The 15,653-nt window shown below is 42.5% G+C and overlaps 1 protein-coding gene and 1 non-coding gene across 2 annotated transcripts in view; both read left to right on the forward strand.

The window, feature by feature from the left end:
* The window catches only part of Scg3 (secretogranin III), a 56,030-nt gene that overhangs the window by 16,271 nt on the left and 24,106 nt on the right, over positions 1–15,653 (forward strand). Inside the window, exons 6-9 of the mRNA XM_004662471.3 lie at positions 18–167; positions 3,705–3,882; positions 6,125–6,241; positions 6,856–6,939. Coding sequence (XP_004662528.2) covers positions 18–167; positions 3,705–3,882; positions 6,125–6,241; positions 6,856–6,939 — 529 coding nt within the window. The remainder of the gene's footprint in view (positions 1–17; positions 168–3,704; positions 3,883–6,124; positions 6,242–6,855; positions 6,940–15,653) is intronic.
* On the forward strand, positions 5,407–5,509 carry LOC123464236. Its single transcript, XR_006639470.1, has one exon. It is a non-coding gene; the product is annotated as a U6 spliceosomal RNA (small nuclear RNA).

Raw genomic sequence — 15,653 nt, forward strand, 5'->3', positions numbered from 1 at the left:
CTGCCTCTTCATAACAGATCACTGAGAGCCAGGCACACACTCTGGAAGATGAAGTGGCAGACGCCCTACAAGCATTAATCTCAAAGGAAGCCGACAATTATGAGGAGCAGCTAAGTAAACCCACAAGCAGGACTGAGAATCAGGCTGGAAAACTACCTGAGAAAGTGGTACGTATACGCGTATGGTAGGGGGTGTGCATGTGCATGGATGTGTATGTGCTCTTATATCTTAAATACCTAATACCTTACCTGATGCCAAAGAATATTTGGAGTATGTATCCTTTTGAGCCTATTTAAAATGTCTATCCATATGCTACAACTATGTATACAGTCCTCATGTACTAGAATCAGTATTTCATAGCTTCTTTGATAGTCAACGTTCATTCTTAGTGGATGTCATCATGTGCTCCCAATGTGTACACACACTTGCACACATACCACACTGCTGCCCAAGAAAGAAGCACAACAGTTTCTGCCTCCCAACCTAATTGCAGCCTAATTCTGCCTCTCCTCCCATTTCATTGGCTCAGAAGCCTGTCTTTCATCCTTTATCCAGGCTTGTATTCATTCTTCCTTATCCTTGCTGGACTTCTCTCTACATCAACCAACTTACTGAGATCTTTCTCTTCTTCTTGATTTCCCTTTAAAATTCTACATGAGCCAGGTGTGGTGGAGCACGCCTTTAATCCCGGCATTCGGTAGGCAGAGATTGGAGAATTTCCATGAATTTGAGGCCACCCTGAGACTACAGAGTGAATTCCAGGTCAACCTGGGCTAGAGCAAGACTGTACCTTGAAAAACAAAAACAAACAAAAAATATTCTATGTGAAATTGACCATAGGAATGAATCAAATTCCTCACCTAATTTTTTCCACCAGAGCATGGCTCCCTTTTTAGCTGCCAATATCCTACCTCAAATACATGAGCAATTATATGGGATGAGGTACTATTTTTGTTGTTTTGTTTTTTAAGTATTTTATTTATTTACTTGAGAGAGAAGGGGCAGATAGAGAGAGGAGAGAGAGAGAGAAAGAGAGAATGGGCACACCAGGGCCTCCAGCCATGGCAATGAACAAACTCCAGATGCATGCGCCACCTTGTACATCTGCTTTACGTGGGTACTGAGGAATCAAACCCAGGTCCTTAGCTTTTCAGGTAAGCACCTTAACTGCCGAGTTGTCTCTCCAGCCCTGTTTTTTAAAAATATTATTTATCTGTTTGAGAGAAAGAGAGAGAGAAAGAGGCAGGTAGAAAAAGGGAGAGACAGAATGGGTGTGCTAAGGCCTCCAGCCGCTGCAGATGAAAACCAGATGCATGCACCACCTTGTGTATCTGGCTTACGTGGGTACTGGGGAATCAAACCTGGGCTAAGGCTTCATAGGCAAGTGCCTTAACTGCTAAGCCATTTCTCCAGCCCCATTTGGCTTTTAAACAGTTTCACATTGTAGTCCAGGCTAATCTTGAACTTGTAGCAATCTTCCTGTCTGAGCCTCCCAAGATTTGGGATTATAGTTATGAGCCAGCACACATAGCTGTGGTCATGTTTTTTCAGGTTTTGTTGTTCTTGTTTTTTGTCTTCATGTACCCCAGCCTGGTCTCCTGCTCTACCTCCCAAGTGCTGGCATTATAGGTTTGTACTGCCATGCCCTGCAGTGACATTTCAGACAGGCTAGAAAGTGAAATAGATCTGGATGTTTTTTATTTGATAGTCTCAAAGCTCTCCGTTTCTCTTCTACTCCCACTAAAAAATGCTCTGAAGATTCATCAAATAGGTTACGAATTAAAATGGTTGAAGTTATTTTCATGACCCTTCATTGATATATTTATGCACCTCTAAAATGTCAATATACTTGACCCGAATGTTCATGTTATCTAAATGCATCAATACAAATAAAATAGTCTTCCAACAAATATTTAGTACCTCCATGTACCAACCACTATGAATTCCCTGCTCATTCAAGCAGATGTAATCTCCTTGAAGGCTAATGTCTGGTCAAAAAAGATGGGACTGTCTTCAGCTAGTCATCACCTGAATGCCACCTGCATGAAGCGCTATGAGGAAAGGCATTGGTTCTATGAGACCCTGTCAGACAGGAAGCTGTCCTCTGCATTTAGGCTGATAAAAGGCTTCCTTGAGGAAGTAATTTGAGCAGAGAACCGAAGGTCAAATAGGAATTAGTTTGTAAACCAGAGAGAAAAAAGTGTGGAGTATCCAGGCAACTAAAACAAGGACAGTGTGACTGACAGAGGAGAAAGAAGTGATCTGAGACAGGGAGTGGACACAGGCAGACCATGAAGAGCCTCGTGAGCTGTGTATGGATTCTGAACTTTATTGTAAAGGCCAAGGAAAAGTACTAAAGGATTTTTTCTTGGTCCATTTTCTGTTGTGACTTGGTAATTTATAAAGAAAAGAGGTTTAGGGCTGGGAAGTAGTGGTGGATGCCTTTCATCCCAGCACTTGGGAGGCAGAGGTAGGAGGATGGCTATGATTTCCAGGCCAGCCTGAGACTACAGAGAGAATTCCAGGATAGCCAGGGCAATAGTAACACCTTGCCATGAAAAATACAAAAGGGCTGGAAAGATGGCTTAGTGGGTAAGGCACCTATCTACAAAGCCAAAGGACCCAGGTTTGATTCCCTAGGACCCACATAAGCCAGATGCATGTACCACTTTGTGCATCTGGCTTTATGTGGGTACTAGGGAATTTAACCCAGGCCCATAAATAAATAAAACATATTTAACAATAAAAAAGATAAGAAAGACTAATTTACTCTTGAGGGTGGATCCCCCATAATTTTATTACCTCTTAATTCCCAAACTCCCAGTACCTTTTCATTGGAAATTAAATTTCAACATGAGTTTTGACAGAGACTCCAAACAATCACAGATTTTGAATTATATAATCAGATTGCTAAGAAGCTACCTCTTACTACTATATGGAAGGTGAAGTGTTGAAACAGACAAGTGTACCAGGTGGAAAGTTAAATGATGAACTAGAGAGAAATGAACAAATTTGCCATAAAATGTGAAAGTAGAGCCAAGAAGACTACTAATAGATTGATCAAAGAAAGACAAGCCAATGGGCTGGAGAGATGGCTTGGTGATTAAGGTAATTGCTTACAAAGCCTGATGGCCTGGGCTAGATGCACAAAGTAGTGCGTGTGTCTGGAGATTTTTTGCAGTGGCAGGAAGCCCTGACACACCCAGTCATTCTTTCTCAAATAAATAATTAATAATATTTTGAAAAGAAAGACAAAGTAAAGAACACTTAGATTTTTTTTTTAGCCTACTAAATCGTAAATAGAGCATGCATCCAGATGGAGAACATGTTAGTGAACAAAGGCAGATCTAAGAAAAAGAAAACTCCTGTGCATCTATCCAGACAGCCTTTAAAATGTCCCCCAGAGGAAATTCTGTGACCGCTGTTCTATTGCTGGACAATCTGAAAGGCTCTCCTACTAGCAGCACTTCTGACCTCTCCTCTGTACACTGGATGCACTCACTCCGAGTTCTCCTCTCAGATGAGTTTGCTGAAGGCACTGATGGGAACTCAGGGAGGTGGGGAGGGGGGGAGGGTGTGAGAGACAGAACTTGGAAGGGAGGGATTCTTGGACATACTATTCAAAGAACACCTGAAAGGAAAGAATTGGAGTTGCATTAACTCTAACTGCTGTTTATTTTCTATGATTGTTTTCCTCACTGGAGACTCCAGTAGCAGCAATTCAAGATGGCTTTACTAATGGAGAGAACGATGAAACAGTATCTAACACCTTAACCTTGACAAATGGTTTGGAAAGGAGAACTAAAACCTACAGTGAAGGTGACTTTGAGGAACTCCAATATTTCCCAAACTTCTATGCACTACTAAAAAGTATTGATTCAGGTAAGGACTATTTGCTTACCATGTGGGAGAGAAACAGTAATTCTAGGAAATGCCATGTGGAGAGGTGGAGCTCTTCCTGTTTTCAATTTCCCAGTGCAACCCTCAGTGACATACTGGGCTAGGGAAAACAGTTCACATCATTTTTTTTTCCAAAAACAGTGTTCTAGATATGGAAGAAAATATTTAGGAAAGGGTAATCAGGAAAGGTGGAGTTTCTGGATAATTTAATCTTGTTAACAGAGTTCATTTATTTGTTCAACAGTTAATAAACATATGCTATCTACAGATACTGAAAAGAATCTTGTACAAATGTGGAGAGGAATCAGTGTCCTTTCCCTGACCCCAGTTTAGCCTCAACTCTTACTGTAACTGTTTTTTGTTCTCAGCTCTTTAAAATGCCGTTTTCTTGGCATTATTATTATTATTATGTTGTTGTTGTTAGTTTTTTGAGATAAGCTCTAGCTTAGCCCAGGTGATCTGGAATTCACTATGTAGTCTTAGGCTGATCTTGAACTCAGAACAATCCTTCTACCTCCTTGTTCTCAGTTTTATTGAAGTATAATGGACATATAGAAGTTAGCTGCTAGCTGGGGAAGGAGCTCAGTTGGTAAAGAACTTGCCTTAAAAGCATGAAGACCTGAGTTTGACCCCCAGAGCCCATGTAAAGATGCTGGATATTGTTGCCTGTGCTTGTAAGCCTAGCACTGAGGAGGAGGAGTTTTCTGAACAGTCAGTCTGGCATACTTGGAAAGTTTCAGAAAGAGAGAGACTGTACCTAAAAAAAAAAAATAGAAAGAAAGAAAGAAAAGGGTGACATCTGAGGAATGATGCTCAAGATTGTCCTCTGGCTTACACACACATGCACATGCATACACATGTACACCCACACAGCCACACATTAGCTGGGCATGTTGGCACATACCTGTAATCCCAGAACTTGGCAGGCTGAGGAGGGAGGATTGCCATCAGTACGAGGCCGGCCTTCTCTACATAGTGAACTTGAGTCCAGCTTTGACTGCATAGCACTGTAGCTCAGTCTGACCTAGAATTCACTATGTAGTCTCAGGGTGGCCTCAAACTCATGGCAGTCCTCCTACCTCTGCCTCTCTAGTGCTGGGATTACTTAGTGTGTCTTGATTTCTCTCACATATGCTCCATGTTTATTTTTGGTTGCTCTGCAAGGGGGGCAATACTGACTAACGTTTCTGTTATTTTTCAGACAGATGCCTTAATAGCTTCCCCACCTGTGCAGCCCTAGATTGAACATTTGTATAAAGATTTCCATAATTGTATTCTATTTCCTCTGTGAGGTGATCTTAGAGTAAGCTTTCACTCCCAGAGTATATCCTTTTTCCTTCATTTCCAGACACTGGCCAGATGGTACTGACCCCTCTGCTGGTAAATATGGCTCTGTTCTGAGCCATCGTACCCCATTGGTTGGCAGGTGCCCAAGTCAGAATGTGCATCATTGGTGAGTCACTTCTCATCAGTGAAGAGCATCAGTGATTCCAAGGACACAGAGTCGTGCTCACTTTGGCAGCACATAAACTAAAACTGGAATGATACAGAGAAGATTAACATGGCCCCTGCCCAGATATACAGAGTAGCCTAGAACAAGCACCATGTTGGCTGAAGTTGTCTACCAACTCATTCCCAGGATCTTCCCTGCCTCTTCCACTTTCTCCTTCCCAACCTAGGAATTTTATGGTATTTAGAAAATTCCAGTGTATGGCATATTCTTTATTTCATTTGGTTTCATCTTTCAAGGCTTTTAAAAAATCCTGGTTCTTGCCAGGTCTGGTGGCACATGCCTTTATTCCCATCACTTGGGAGGCAGAGGTAATAGGTAGTAGGATTGCTGTGAGTTCAAGGCTAGCCTGGGACTACAGAGTGAGTTCCCAATCAGCCTGGGCAAGAGTTTTTTTGAGGTAGTTTTCACTGTACCCCAGGCCAATCTGGAATTCACTATGTAGTCTCAGGGTAGCCTTGAACTAACAGCAATGCTCCCACCTCTGCCTCCCAAGTGCTGGGATCAAAGGCGTGTGCCACCACACCCGACCAAAAAAGAGTTTTATGTAGCTATACATTGCCCTATATTCCCAATCAAGTCTTTAATTTTTTTTAAGTTAAATATATTTTATATATATGCATAAATATTTCAATAGGCTGCTATACTTTATAAATCTACACTGAAAGATGAAATAATACTAATTTTGTGTAAATTATTTGTCCTTTTATGTAGAAAAAGAAGCAAAAGAGAAAGAAACACTGATCACGATCATGAAAACATTGATTGACTTTGTGAAGATGATGGTCAAGTATGGCACAATATCTCCAGAAGAAGGTGTTTCCTACCTTGGTGAGAATGTGGTTTGATTTTACTATGGAAGTTTTCATTGTCCAAAACAAATTAAGGATCTGGCAATAATCAGCTCACTAATTTGATGGTTTTTGCCAACACAGCCCAGATCACCTGGGTAACCAGAATTGCTCAGCATGGTAATGAATACAAAATACAACTCAGTGGAAGTTTTCAACTTTTCATTTTTACAAATATAGCTTAGATAAAAATTGTCCACATTTTTTATATTGAATCTTATTAGAATTTAACTAATAATACCTAAGGGAGAGATTTTACTACAATTTCACTCATTAATTTTTGTTCACTTATTCTTGGAAGGTTAGGACTAAGTCTTTTCCTCTCTGAATGGTGGGCAGGAAAGAGCATTGATTAGGAAATCCAGAGGTCTAACTTCTGGTATCAGCTCTGCTATGTTGGAGACACACAGCCCAGGCCGGCTTTGAATTCTCTATGTAGGCAAGAATGACCTTGAGCTCCCTATCCTCCTGTTTCTACCTTCAAAGTGCTAGTATTACAGGTGTGTTTTATTTCTGATGATATTTAAACATTTCTAGCCAAAGTTTGATATCTCCCAGGAAATTAAATCATATTTCTTCCCCTCTTTCCTCCAGAAAACTTGGATGAAACAATTGCTCTTCAAACCAAGAACAAGCTAGAAAAAAATGTAACAGACAATAAAAGCAAGCTTTTCCCAGGTATGAGTTACTTAATTATTTTTTCTAACTAAAAAAAAGGGAGTGCTGAAGAGATTGCTTAGTGGTTAAGGTGCTTGCCTGCAAAGCCTAAGAACCCAGGTTTGATTCCCCAGGACCTAGGTAAGCCAGATACACAAGGTGACACATGAGTCTGGAGTTTGTTTGCAGTGGCTGGAGGCCCTAGCATGCCCATTCTCTCTCTCTCTCAATCTCTCTCACACACACATACATCTACCCCCTTCTTTCTCAAATAAATTTTTCTTTTTTTCTTTTTTTTTTTTGGTTTTTCGAGGTAGGGTCTCACTCTGGCTCAGGCTGACCTGGAATTCACTATGTAGCCTCAGGGTGGCCTCGAACTCACGGCGATCCTCCTACTTCTGCCTCCCGAGTGCTGGGATTAAAGGCGTGAGCCACCACGCCCGGCTCAAATAAATTTTTTTTTTTTTTTAATTTTTATTTATTTATTTATTTGAGAGCGACAGACACAGAGAGAAAGACAGATAGAGGGAGAGAGAGAGAATGGGCGCGTCAGGGCTTCCAGCCTCTGCAAACGAACTCCAGACACGTGCGCCCCTATGTGCATCTGGCTAACGTGGGACCTGGGGAACCGAGCCTCGAACCGGGATCCTTAGGCTTCACAGGCAAGCGCTTAACCGCTAAGCCATCTCTCCAGCCCTCAAATAAATTTTTAAAAAAAAGCTTTGGGTGGTAAATAATGAATTTCAGGGGCTGAGAGATTATTCAACAGTTATGGCACTTGCTTTTAAGGCCTGATTGCCTAAGTTCAATTCCTCGGTATCCTCGGAAAGCCAGATGCACAAAGTGGTGCATGTGACTGGAGTTCATTTGCAGTAGCAAGAGACCCTGGCACACCCATTCTCTCTCTCTCTCTCTCTCTCTCTCTCTCTCTCTCTCTCTCTCTCTCTCTCTCCTTCTCTCCTTGCAAATAAATGAAAATATTTTATTTATTTATTTAACAGAGAAAGAGGGAGAGAGAGTGAGAGAATGGATGTGCCAGGGCCTCCAGCTACTGCAAATGAACTCCAGACACCTGTGCCCCCTTGTGCATCTGGCTAACATGGGCCCTGGGGAATGGAACCTGGGTCCTTTGGCTTTGCAGGCAAATACCTTAACCACTAAGCTATCCCTCTGGTGCTAAAAATATTTTTCAAAAGTAATGATGGCTGCAGAGGTGGCTTAGCAGTTAAGCGCTTGCCTGTGAAGCCTAAGGACCCCAGTTCGGAGCTCGATTCCCCAGGACCCATGTTAGCCAGATGCACAAGGGGGCACACACATCTGGAGTTTGTTTGCAGTGGCTGGAGGCCCTGGCGTGCCCATTCATTCATTTTTTTTCTCTCTCTCTTTCTCTCTCTCTCTTGTTCTCTCTCTCTGTCACTCTCAAATAAATAAAAAAATGATTTAAATATTAAAAAAGTAATGAGTTTCAGCAAACATTAATAAAGAATTATAGTTCTAAGTGAGGTAACCCAGGCCCAGAAAGCCAAATGCCACATGTTCTCTCTCATATGTGGATCCTAGCTACAGATGATTGGGCTTCTGCATGAGAATGAAAATACTTAGTAGCAGAGGCCAGTAAGGTAAAAAGGAGACATAAAGGGTAGAGAAAGGAAGGGAAGAGGATACTTAATAGGTTGATATTGTATACATGTAATTACAATGATTGTAATGGGGAGGTAATATGATGGAGAATGGAATTTCAAATGGGAAAATGTGGGGGTGGGGAGGGAGGGAATTACCATGGGATATATTTTATAATCATGGAAAATGTTAATAAAAATTTTAAAAAATTAAAAAAATTTTTAAAAAAAGAACTATAGTTCTTAAAATGTGTAAAGCCATAGGAATAATCAATCACATGTAACCTTGACTACTTTGTAGGATGTAATAGCACAGAAATCTGACTCCAAAATGCACTGAAAGGGTTTTTTTTTGGGGGGGGGCTGACTTAATGTTGTAGCAGTTATTGTTTTGCAATGCTAGGGTCTGAACACAGAATTCCAACATGCTAGGAAAACATTCTAGCACTGAGCCGCATGTCCACCCACGTGCTAAAAAGTAATACAAGCCTTTACCAAAGATTCTTAGGAAATAACAAGGGAGAAAGGAAAAGAAGTTATATTGTGAAGCTGAAAAAATCCTCCGTAAAATTCTCCATTAGTATCTTCTTTTCTCACCAAATCACCACCTCTCCACACTGCTGTCTCTGGTCACCTGTCCCTTTTCTGCTGCCCCTTCCTTCTGTCCTCTCCTAAGCCACCTCTCTTCTTTAGACCCCTTTGAAGTATATCATCAGGATGCTGTAATACGGTTTGTTAAAATTTTGTTTTCACCTGCATAATAGGAGGAGAAACCTCAAAATACAAGAAAGACTAATTGGAAAGAAGAAGGGATTCAATAGAGGGCAGATTTAGGAGGCTAAAAATAGGGATGGTGGGAGGATCCATACTTATGGAAGTTGTCAATAAAAAGTTTAAAAACTTGGGGCTGGAGAGATAGCTTAGTGGTTAAGGCGCTTGCCTGTAAAGTCAAAAGACCCAAGTTTGACTCCCCAGGACCCATATAAGCCAGATGCACAAGGTGGCACATGCTTTGGACTTCCTTTGCAGGGACTGGGGACCCTGGACTGTCCATTCTCTCTCTATATATATATCTGCCCCCCCTCTCTCAAATAAGTAAATAAAAATAAAAAAATATTTCTAAAAAGTTTTAAAGAATTATTTTCAAGCAGAGCTTTGGTGTTGGTTTTTAATTTTTTATATATATTTTATTTATTTATTTATCTACTTGAGAAAAAGGGAATGGGCACACCAGGGCCTCTTACCACTGCAAATGAACTCCAGACACATGCACCACCTTGTGCACCTGACTTTACATAGATCCTGGGGACTCAAGCCTGGGTTCTTAGGCTTCATAGGCAAGCACCTTAACTGCTAAGCCATCTCTCCAGACCTTGGTTCTGTTTCTGACCAAACATAGGAGATAAGGGCTGGAGAAATGGCTTAGCAGTTAAAGTGTTTGCCTGCAAAACCTAAGGACCCTGCCTTGATTCCCCAGGACCCATGTAAATCAAATGCACAAGGTAACACATGCATCTGGAGTTCATTTGCAGTGGCTAGCAGCCCTAGAGCACCCATTCTCTCCCTCCTCCTCTCTCTCTGTTCCTCTTTCTCTCTCTCAATAAATAAATTAATAAATTTTAAAAATGTTATTTAAGGGCTGGAGAGATGGATTAACAGTAAAGGCCCTAGCCTCTGAAGCATAAGGACCCAGGTTTGATTCTCCAGTACCCATGTAAGGCAGATGCACAGGATGGTCCATGCATCTGGAGTTTGTTTGCAGTGGCTAGAGGCCCTGGCATGCCCATTCTGTTTCTCTTTGTCTGCCTATTTCTTCTCTCTCTCTCTCTCAAATAATTAGTAAAAAAATTATTATTATTTATAAAAAACATAGGAGCCCAGCATGGTGGTACACACCTTTAATCCCAGCACTCAGAAGGCAGAGGTAGGAGGTTTGCTGTGAGTTTGAGGCCACCCTGAGACTATATAGTAAATTCCAAGTCAGCCTGGGCTAGAGTGAAACCCTACCTAGAGAAACAAAAAACAAACAAAAAAAAGTCATAGGAGATCAAACATGGGGACTCGTGCTTTTTTTTTTTTTTTTTTTTTAACAGCCAGGTATGGTGACACACGCTTTTTGTTTTGTTTTGTTTTCCAAAGTAAGGTCTCACTCTAGCCCAGGCTCACCTGGAATTCACTCTGTACTCTCAGGGTGGCCTCCAACTCATAGTGATCCTCTTACCTCTGCCTCCCAAATTAAAAGCATGCACCACCACCCCTGGCCCACACACCTTGTTTTCTTTTTTAATATTTTATTGGGGCTGGAGGGATGGCTTAGTGGTTAAGGCATTTGCCTGCAAAGCCAAAGGACCCAGGTTCAATTCCCCAGGCCCCACATTAGCCAGATGCACAAGGGGGGTACATGCATCTAGAGTTTGTTTGCAGTGGCTGGAGACCCCGGCACACCTATTCTCTCTCTCTCTCCCCCTTTGGGCAGACCAGGGCCTCTAGCCAATGCAGACTCCAGATGCATGTGCCTCCTTGTGCATCTGGCTTACATGGGACCTGGATAATCGAACTTGGGTCCTTTGGCTTCACAGTCAAGTGCCCTAACTGTAAGCCATCCCTCCAGCCCCCTCATGCTTTCTTTTTTTAATTTATTATTATTATTATCTTTATTAACAACTTGCATGATTGTAAACAATATCCCATGGTAATGCCCTCTGCCCCCCCCTTTCCCATTTGAAACTCCATTCTCCATCATGTCCCCTCCCCCTCTCAATCAATCTCTCTTTTATTTTTTTAATATTTTGTTTATTTTTATTTATTTATTTGAGAGTGACAGAGAGAGAAAGAGGCAGTTAGAGAGAGAGAGAGAATGGGCACGCCAGGGTCTCCAGCCACTGCAAACCAACTCCAGACGTGTGTGCCCCCTTGTGCATCTGGCTAACGTGGGTCCTGGGGAACTGAGTCTTGAACCAGGGTCCTTAGGCTTCACAGGCAAGCGCTTAACTGCTAAGCCATCTCTCCAGCCCCTCGCTTATTTTGATGTCAGGATCTTTTCCTCCTATTATGATGGTCTTGTGTAAGTACTGTCAGGCACTGTGAGGTCATGGATATCCAGGCCATTTTGTGTCTGGGGCAAGCATGTTGTAAGAAATCCTACCCTTCCTTTGGCTCTAACATTCTTTCTGCCACCTCTTCAGCAATAGGCCCTGAGTTTTGGAAGGTGTGATAGAGATATTGCAGTGCTGAGCACTCCTGTCACTTCTTTCCAGTACCATGATGCTTTCTGGGTCATCCCAAGGTCACTGCCATCTGAAAAGAGAAGGTTCTCTAGCCAAAAGTGAGAGTAGCATTAATATATGGGTATGAACATTAAGAGAAGTGCTTACTGGGCAGTTTGATAAGCATAGTATATGCATTTAGCCAGACAGCAGCAGACATTACACCCCTAGGACTCATTACTACCCCTGTTGTAGGTTTTCAGTATCAGGGATGTGTTCCTTCCCATGGAGCTGGCCTCTAGTACAATTAGAGGGCAAGTGGTTGCCACATGACAGATGTGCCACTATTGTACCTGTTGGCTCATTTGGCCTGGCTAGCAAAATATAAGGCTTGCAGTGTCCATTATGGAGTATCTTCACTGGTGATTTCTCTCTCTCCCATTGAACTGCATGCAGAATGGCTTCTTCCAGCTTTCTATCAGATGTTCTACATGGAGGAGGTTATCCCTCAGTTCCAGCAGGAATTCCCAGTGGTCTTGCAGACCAAGTATGTGGAGTCTTCAGCAATAGGGTCTTACCACCTATTCCTGGTGGGAAACCAAGGGCCTTGGCAACCCCTCATGCTTTCTTAAATATATTTTATTTATTAGAGAGAGAAAGAGGCAGATAGAGAGAATGGGCACACCAGGACCTCTAACTACTGCAAACGAACTCCAGACACATGTGCCTCCTTGTGTATCTGGCTTACATGGGTCCTGGGGAATTGAACCAGGGTCCTTAGGCTTTGCAGGCAAACACCTTAACTGCTCAGACATCTCCCCAGCTCCCCCCCCCCACTTTCTTAGCAAGCAATCTTCTACTGAGCCACACCCTCAGCCCTCAAGTCATGTTAAAATTTGTTTTGTTTATTTTATTTATTTATTTGAGAGCAACAGACAGAGAAAGAGGCCAATACAGAGAGAGAAAATGGGCACACCAGGGCCTCCAACCACTGCAAATGAACTCCAGATACATGTGCCCCCTTGTGCATCTGGTTTACAGGGGTTCTGGGGAATCGAGCCTAGAACCAGGGTCTTTAGACTTCACAGGCAAGCGCTTAACCACTAGACTATCTCTCCAGCTCTCAAGTCATTTTTAATAACCTTCCATAATGACAAAGACAAGAAACAAAGTTTTATAACAAGCATGAAAAAATCTGTCCATATATATACACTACTGTGTAATAGCAAATTTTTAACATAAAATAATAACTGATGTTTCTTGCTTCTTTCCTGTTTTTGTTTTTTTTTTTTCTGTAACAAGCAATATTAACAAAAAGTTAATTGCTTGTTGTGGTAGAGATGAAGGTACAAGGATTGTGAGTTAAAGGGCAGCCTGGCTACAAAGTGAGACTCTGTTTCCTAGTTTATTGATTGAAAAATGTATGAAACTTGTTTTTAGGTGGTTACAGACTTTACCAACTCTGAGGTTTGTGATTTTAATCCAATACAATGTACAATGTAGGATTTCTAAAAGGAATGGAACTATTTTATTTTATTTATCTATTTTTGGTTTTCATGGCAATCCTCCTACCTCTGCCTCCTGAGTGCTGGGATTAAAGGCGTGCAGCACCATGCCCGGCTGGAATGGAACTATTTTGAAGCAAGTGAGCAAAACTTCCTTTTTTCTTTTTCTTTTTCTTTTTTTTTTTTTTTAGGTTGGAATTCTCTATATAGTTTCAGGCTGGCTTCAAACTCACAGCCATCCTTCTACCCCTGCCTCCTGAGTACTGGAATTAAAGGCATGCACCACCTAAGATTCAAGGCCTCACATTTGGATGATCAGGGTTGAAGAACTGTGAATAAAGGATGAAAAGGAGAGAAGTTCTCCACACATGATCTTAGCCAAAAGGCTGAGAAGTGACAGGAGGGAAGTTCTCTATATCCCAAACAAAGCCCTCAATGCTATTTTTAGTAAGGGTCTGTTCTTTAAAAATAGTGGACAAGGAGAAATTTGGCAACTAAAGAGTTGTTTTAGAGGGCTGGAGAGATGGCTCATTGATAAAAGGTGACTGATCCACAAAACCCATGTAAAGCTAAATGTAAAGTGACTCACTCATGTGTAATCAAAATGAGCCTACGGCAATGTAGCAATGGAAAGCCAGGCCAGGATCCTGAAGCTCATGGGCAGCAAGACCAGCTTTCAAAGAGAAGGGAGGGAGAGAGAGAAAGAGGGGGAGGGGAGAGGGAGAGAGACCCTGGGAAAAAAAAAAGGTAGAAAGAAAGGCGGAATTGTGGCATCAAGACCCACCTAGAGAGCTGGAGAGGTGGCTCAGCTGTTAAAGGTGCTTATGTGCAAGGCCTGATGGCCTGGGTTCAATTCCCCAGTCCCCAGTTAAAGCCAGATGCATAATGTGGCCCATGTATTTGGAATTCATTTACAGTGGCAGGAGGCTGTGGTGTGCCTATTCTCTCTCTCTCTCTCTCTCTCTCTCTCTCTCTCTCCTTGCCCCCCCTTATAAGTAAATAAATAAATATTTGGGAGGCTGGAGAGATGGCTTAACTGTTAAGGCACAGGCCTGTGAAGCCTAAGGACTCAGGTTCAATCCTCCAGGTCCCACATAAGCCAGATGCTCATGGTGGCACATGCATCTGGAGTTCTTTGTAGTGGCTGGAGGCCCTGGTGCACCCATTCTCTTTTTCTCTCTCCCTCTCCCTCTCTCTCTCTCTCTGTCTCTAATAAATAAATAAATCTTTTAAAAAATAAATATTTTTAAAAGAATCACCTAAAATATTTCACTTGATGGTCAATACCAATTAAAGTAGGACAAATAAGGCTTAAGTTATAGCTCAGTGTTGGACCACTTGCTAAGCGTGTATGAGGTCTTGGGTTTGATCTCCAATGGAAGGAGGGAGGGAGGAAAAAGCAATACCTAGGTTTGCTAATGCATGCCAGCAACTCTGTAGGATGAGGCAGAAGGATTGCTTAAGCTCAGGAGAGCCAAACTCCGAATCTGGAAAGCTGAGAAACTCGGCCCACCCTTCACCCTTCCTTTTTGGCCTCAGCTTTCTCTTCTGTGAAGTGAGGGTAGAGGGCTGGGCTAGATAATCACTGTGCCTGAGATGGAAGTGTTCCCCGGCTACTCTGCCCAGCTGGAAGGGCAGAATTGGAAAATCTGGAGACTGTCAGTCTCTGGTGGTACTGGACTTGAATTGCAGAAGTTTGGTTTTGTCTGTGAATTAAGAATATGGGGGCTGGAGACATGGCTTAGTGGTTAAGCGCTTGCCTGTGAAGCCTAAGGACCCCGGTTTGAGGCTCAATTCCCCAGGACCCACATTAGCCATATGCACAAGGGGGTGCACATGTCTGGAGTTCGTTTGCAGTGGCTGGAAGCCCTGGCATGCCCATTCTCTCCCTCTTTCTCTGTCTGTAGCTCTCAAATAAATAAATAAATAAATAAGAATATGGCTGTGTCCTGCACACCTGGTATTGGTTTCAGAAGCATGAAAAATGCATGGAGTGCTCGTGAATTGCACACAGTTCCAGGAGCAGCTGCTGAGATGCAGCATGAGGTAGGGCCTGATGCCCTGATAGGCTGAAAGAGCCTTTGGAAAATGTGAGGAGTGGTCATGAATTGCACACGGTTCCAGGAGCTGCTGCTGAGATGCAGCATGAGGCAGGGCATGATGCCCTGATAGGCTAAAAGAGCCTTTGGAAGATGGACCATGGTTTGCATGAAGATCTCAAGATGTTTTGGATATTCCAGGACTATGAAAGCGCTACCATAGAGCGCACTGTTGACTGAGATGGAAGTGTTCCCTGGCTACTCTGCCTAGCTGGAGGGGCAGAATTGGAAAATCTGGAGACTGTCAGTCTCTGGTTATGTTGAACTTGAACTGCAGAAGTTTGATGTTTGTTTGATGGTGGTTGA

This window comes from Jaculus jaculus, chromosome 10 (assembly GCF_020740685.1).
Source record: "Jaculus jaculus isolate mJacJac1 chromosome 10, mJacJac1.mat.Y.cur, whole genome shotgun sequence".
Classification (NCBI taxonomy): domain Eukaryota; kingdom Metazoa; phylum Chordata; class Mammalia; order Rodentia; family Dipodidae; genus Jaculus; species Jaculus jaculus.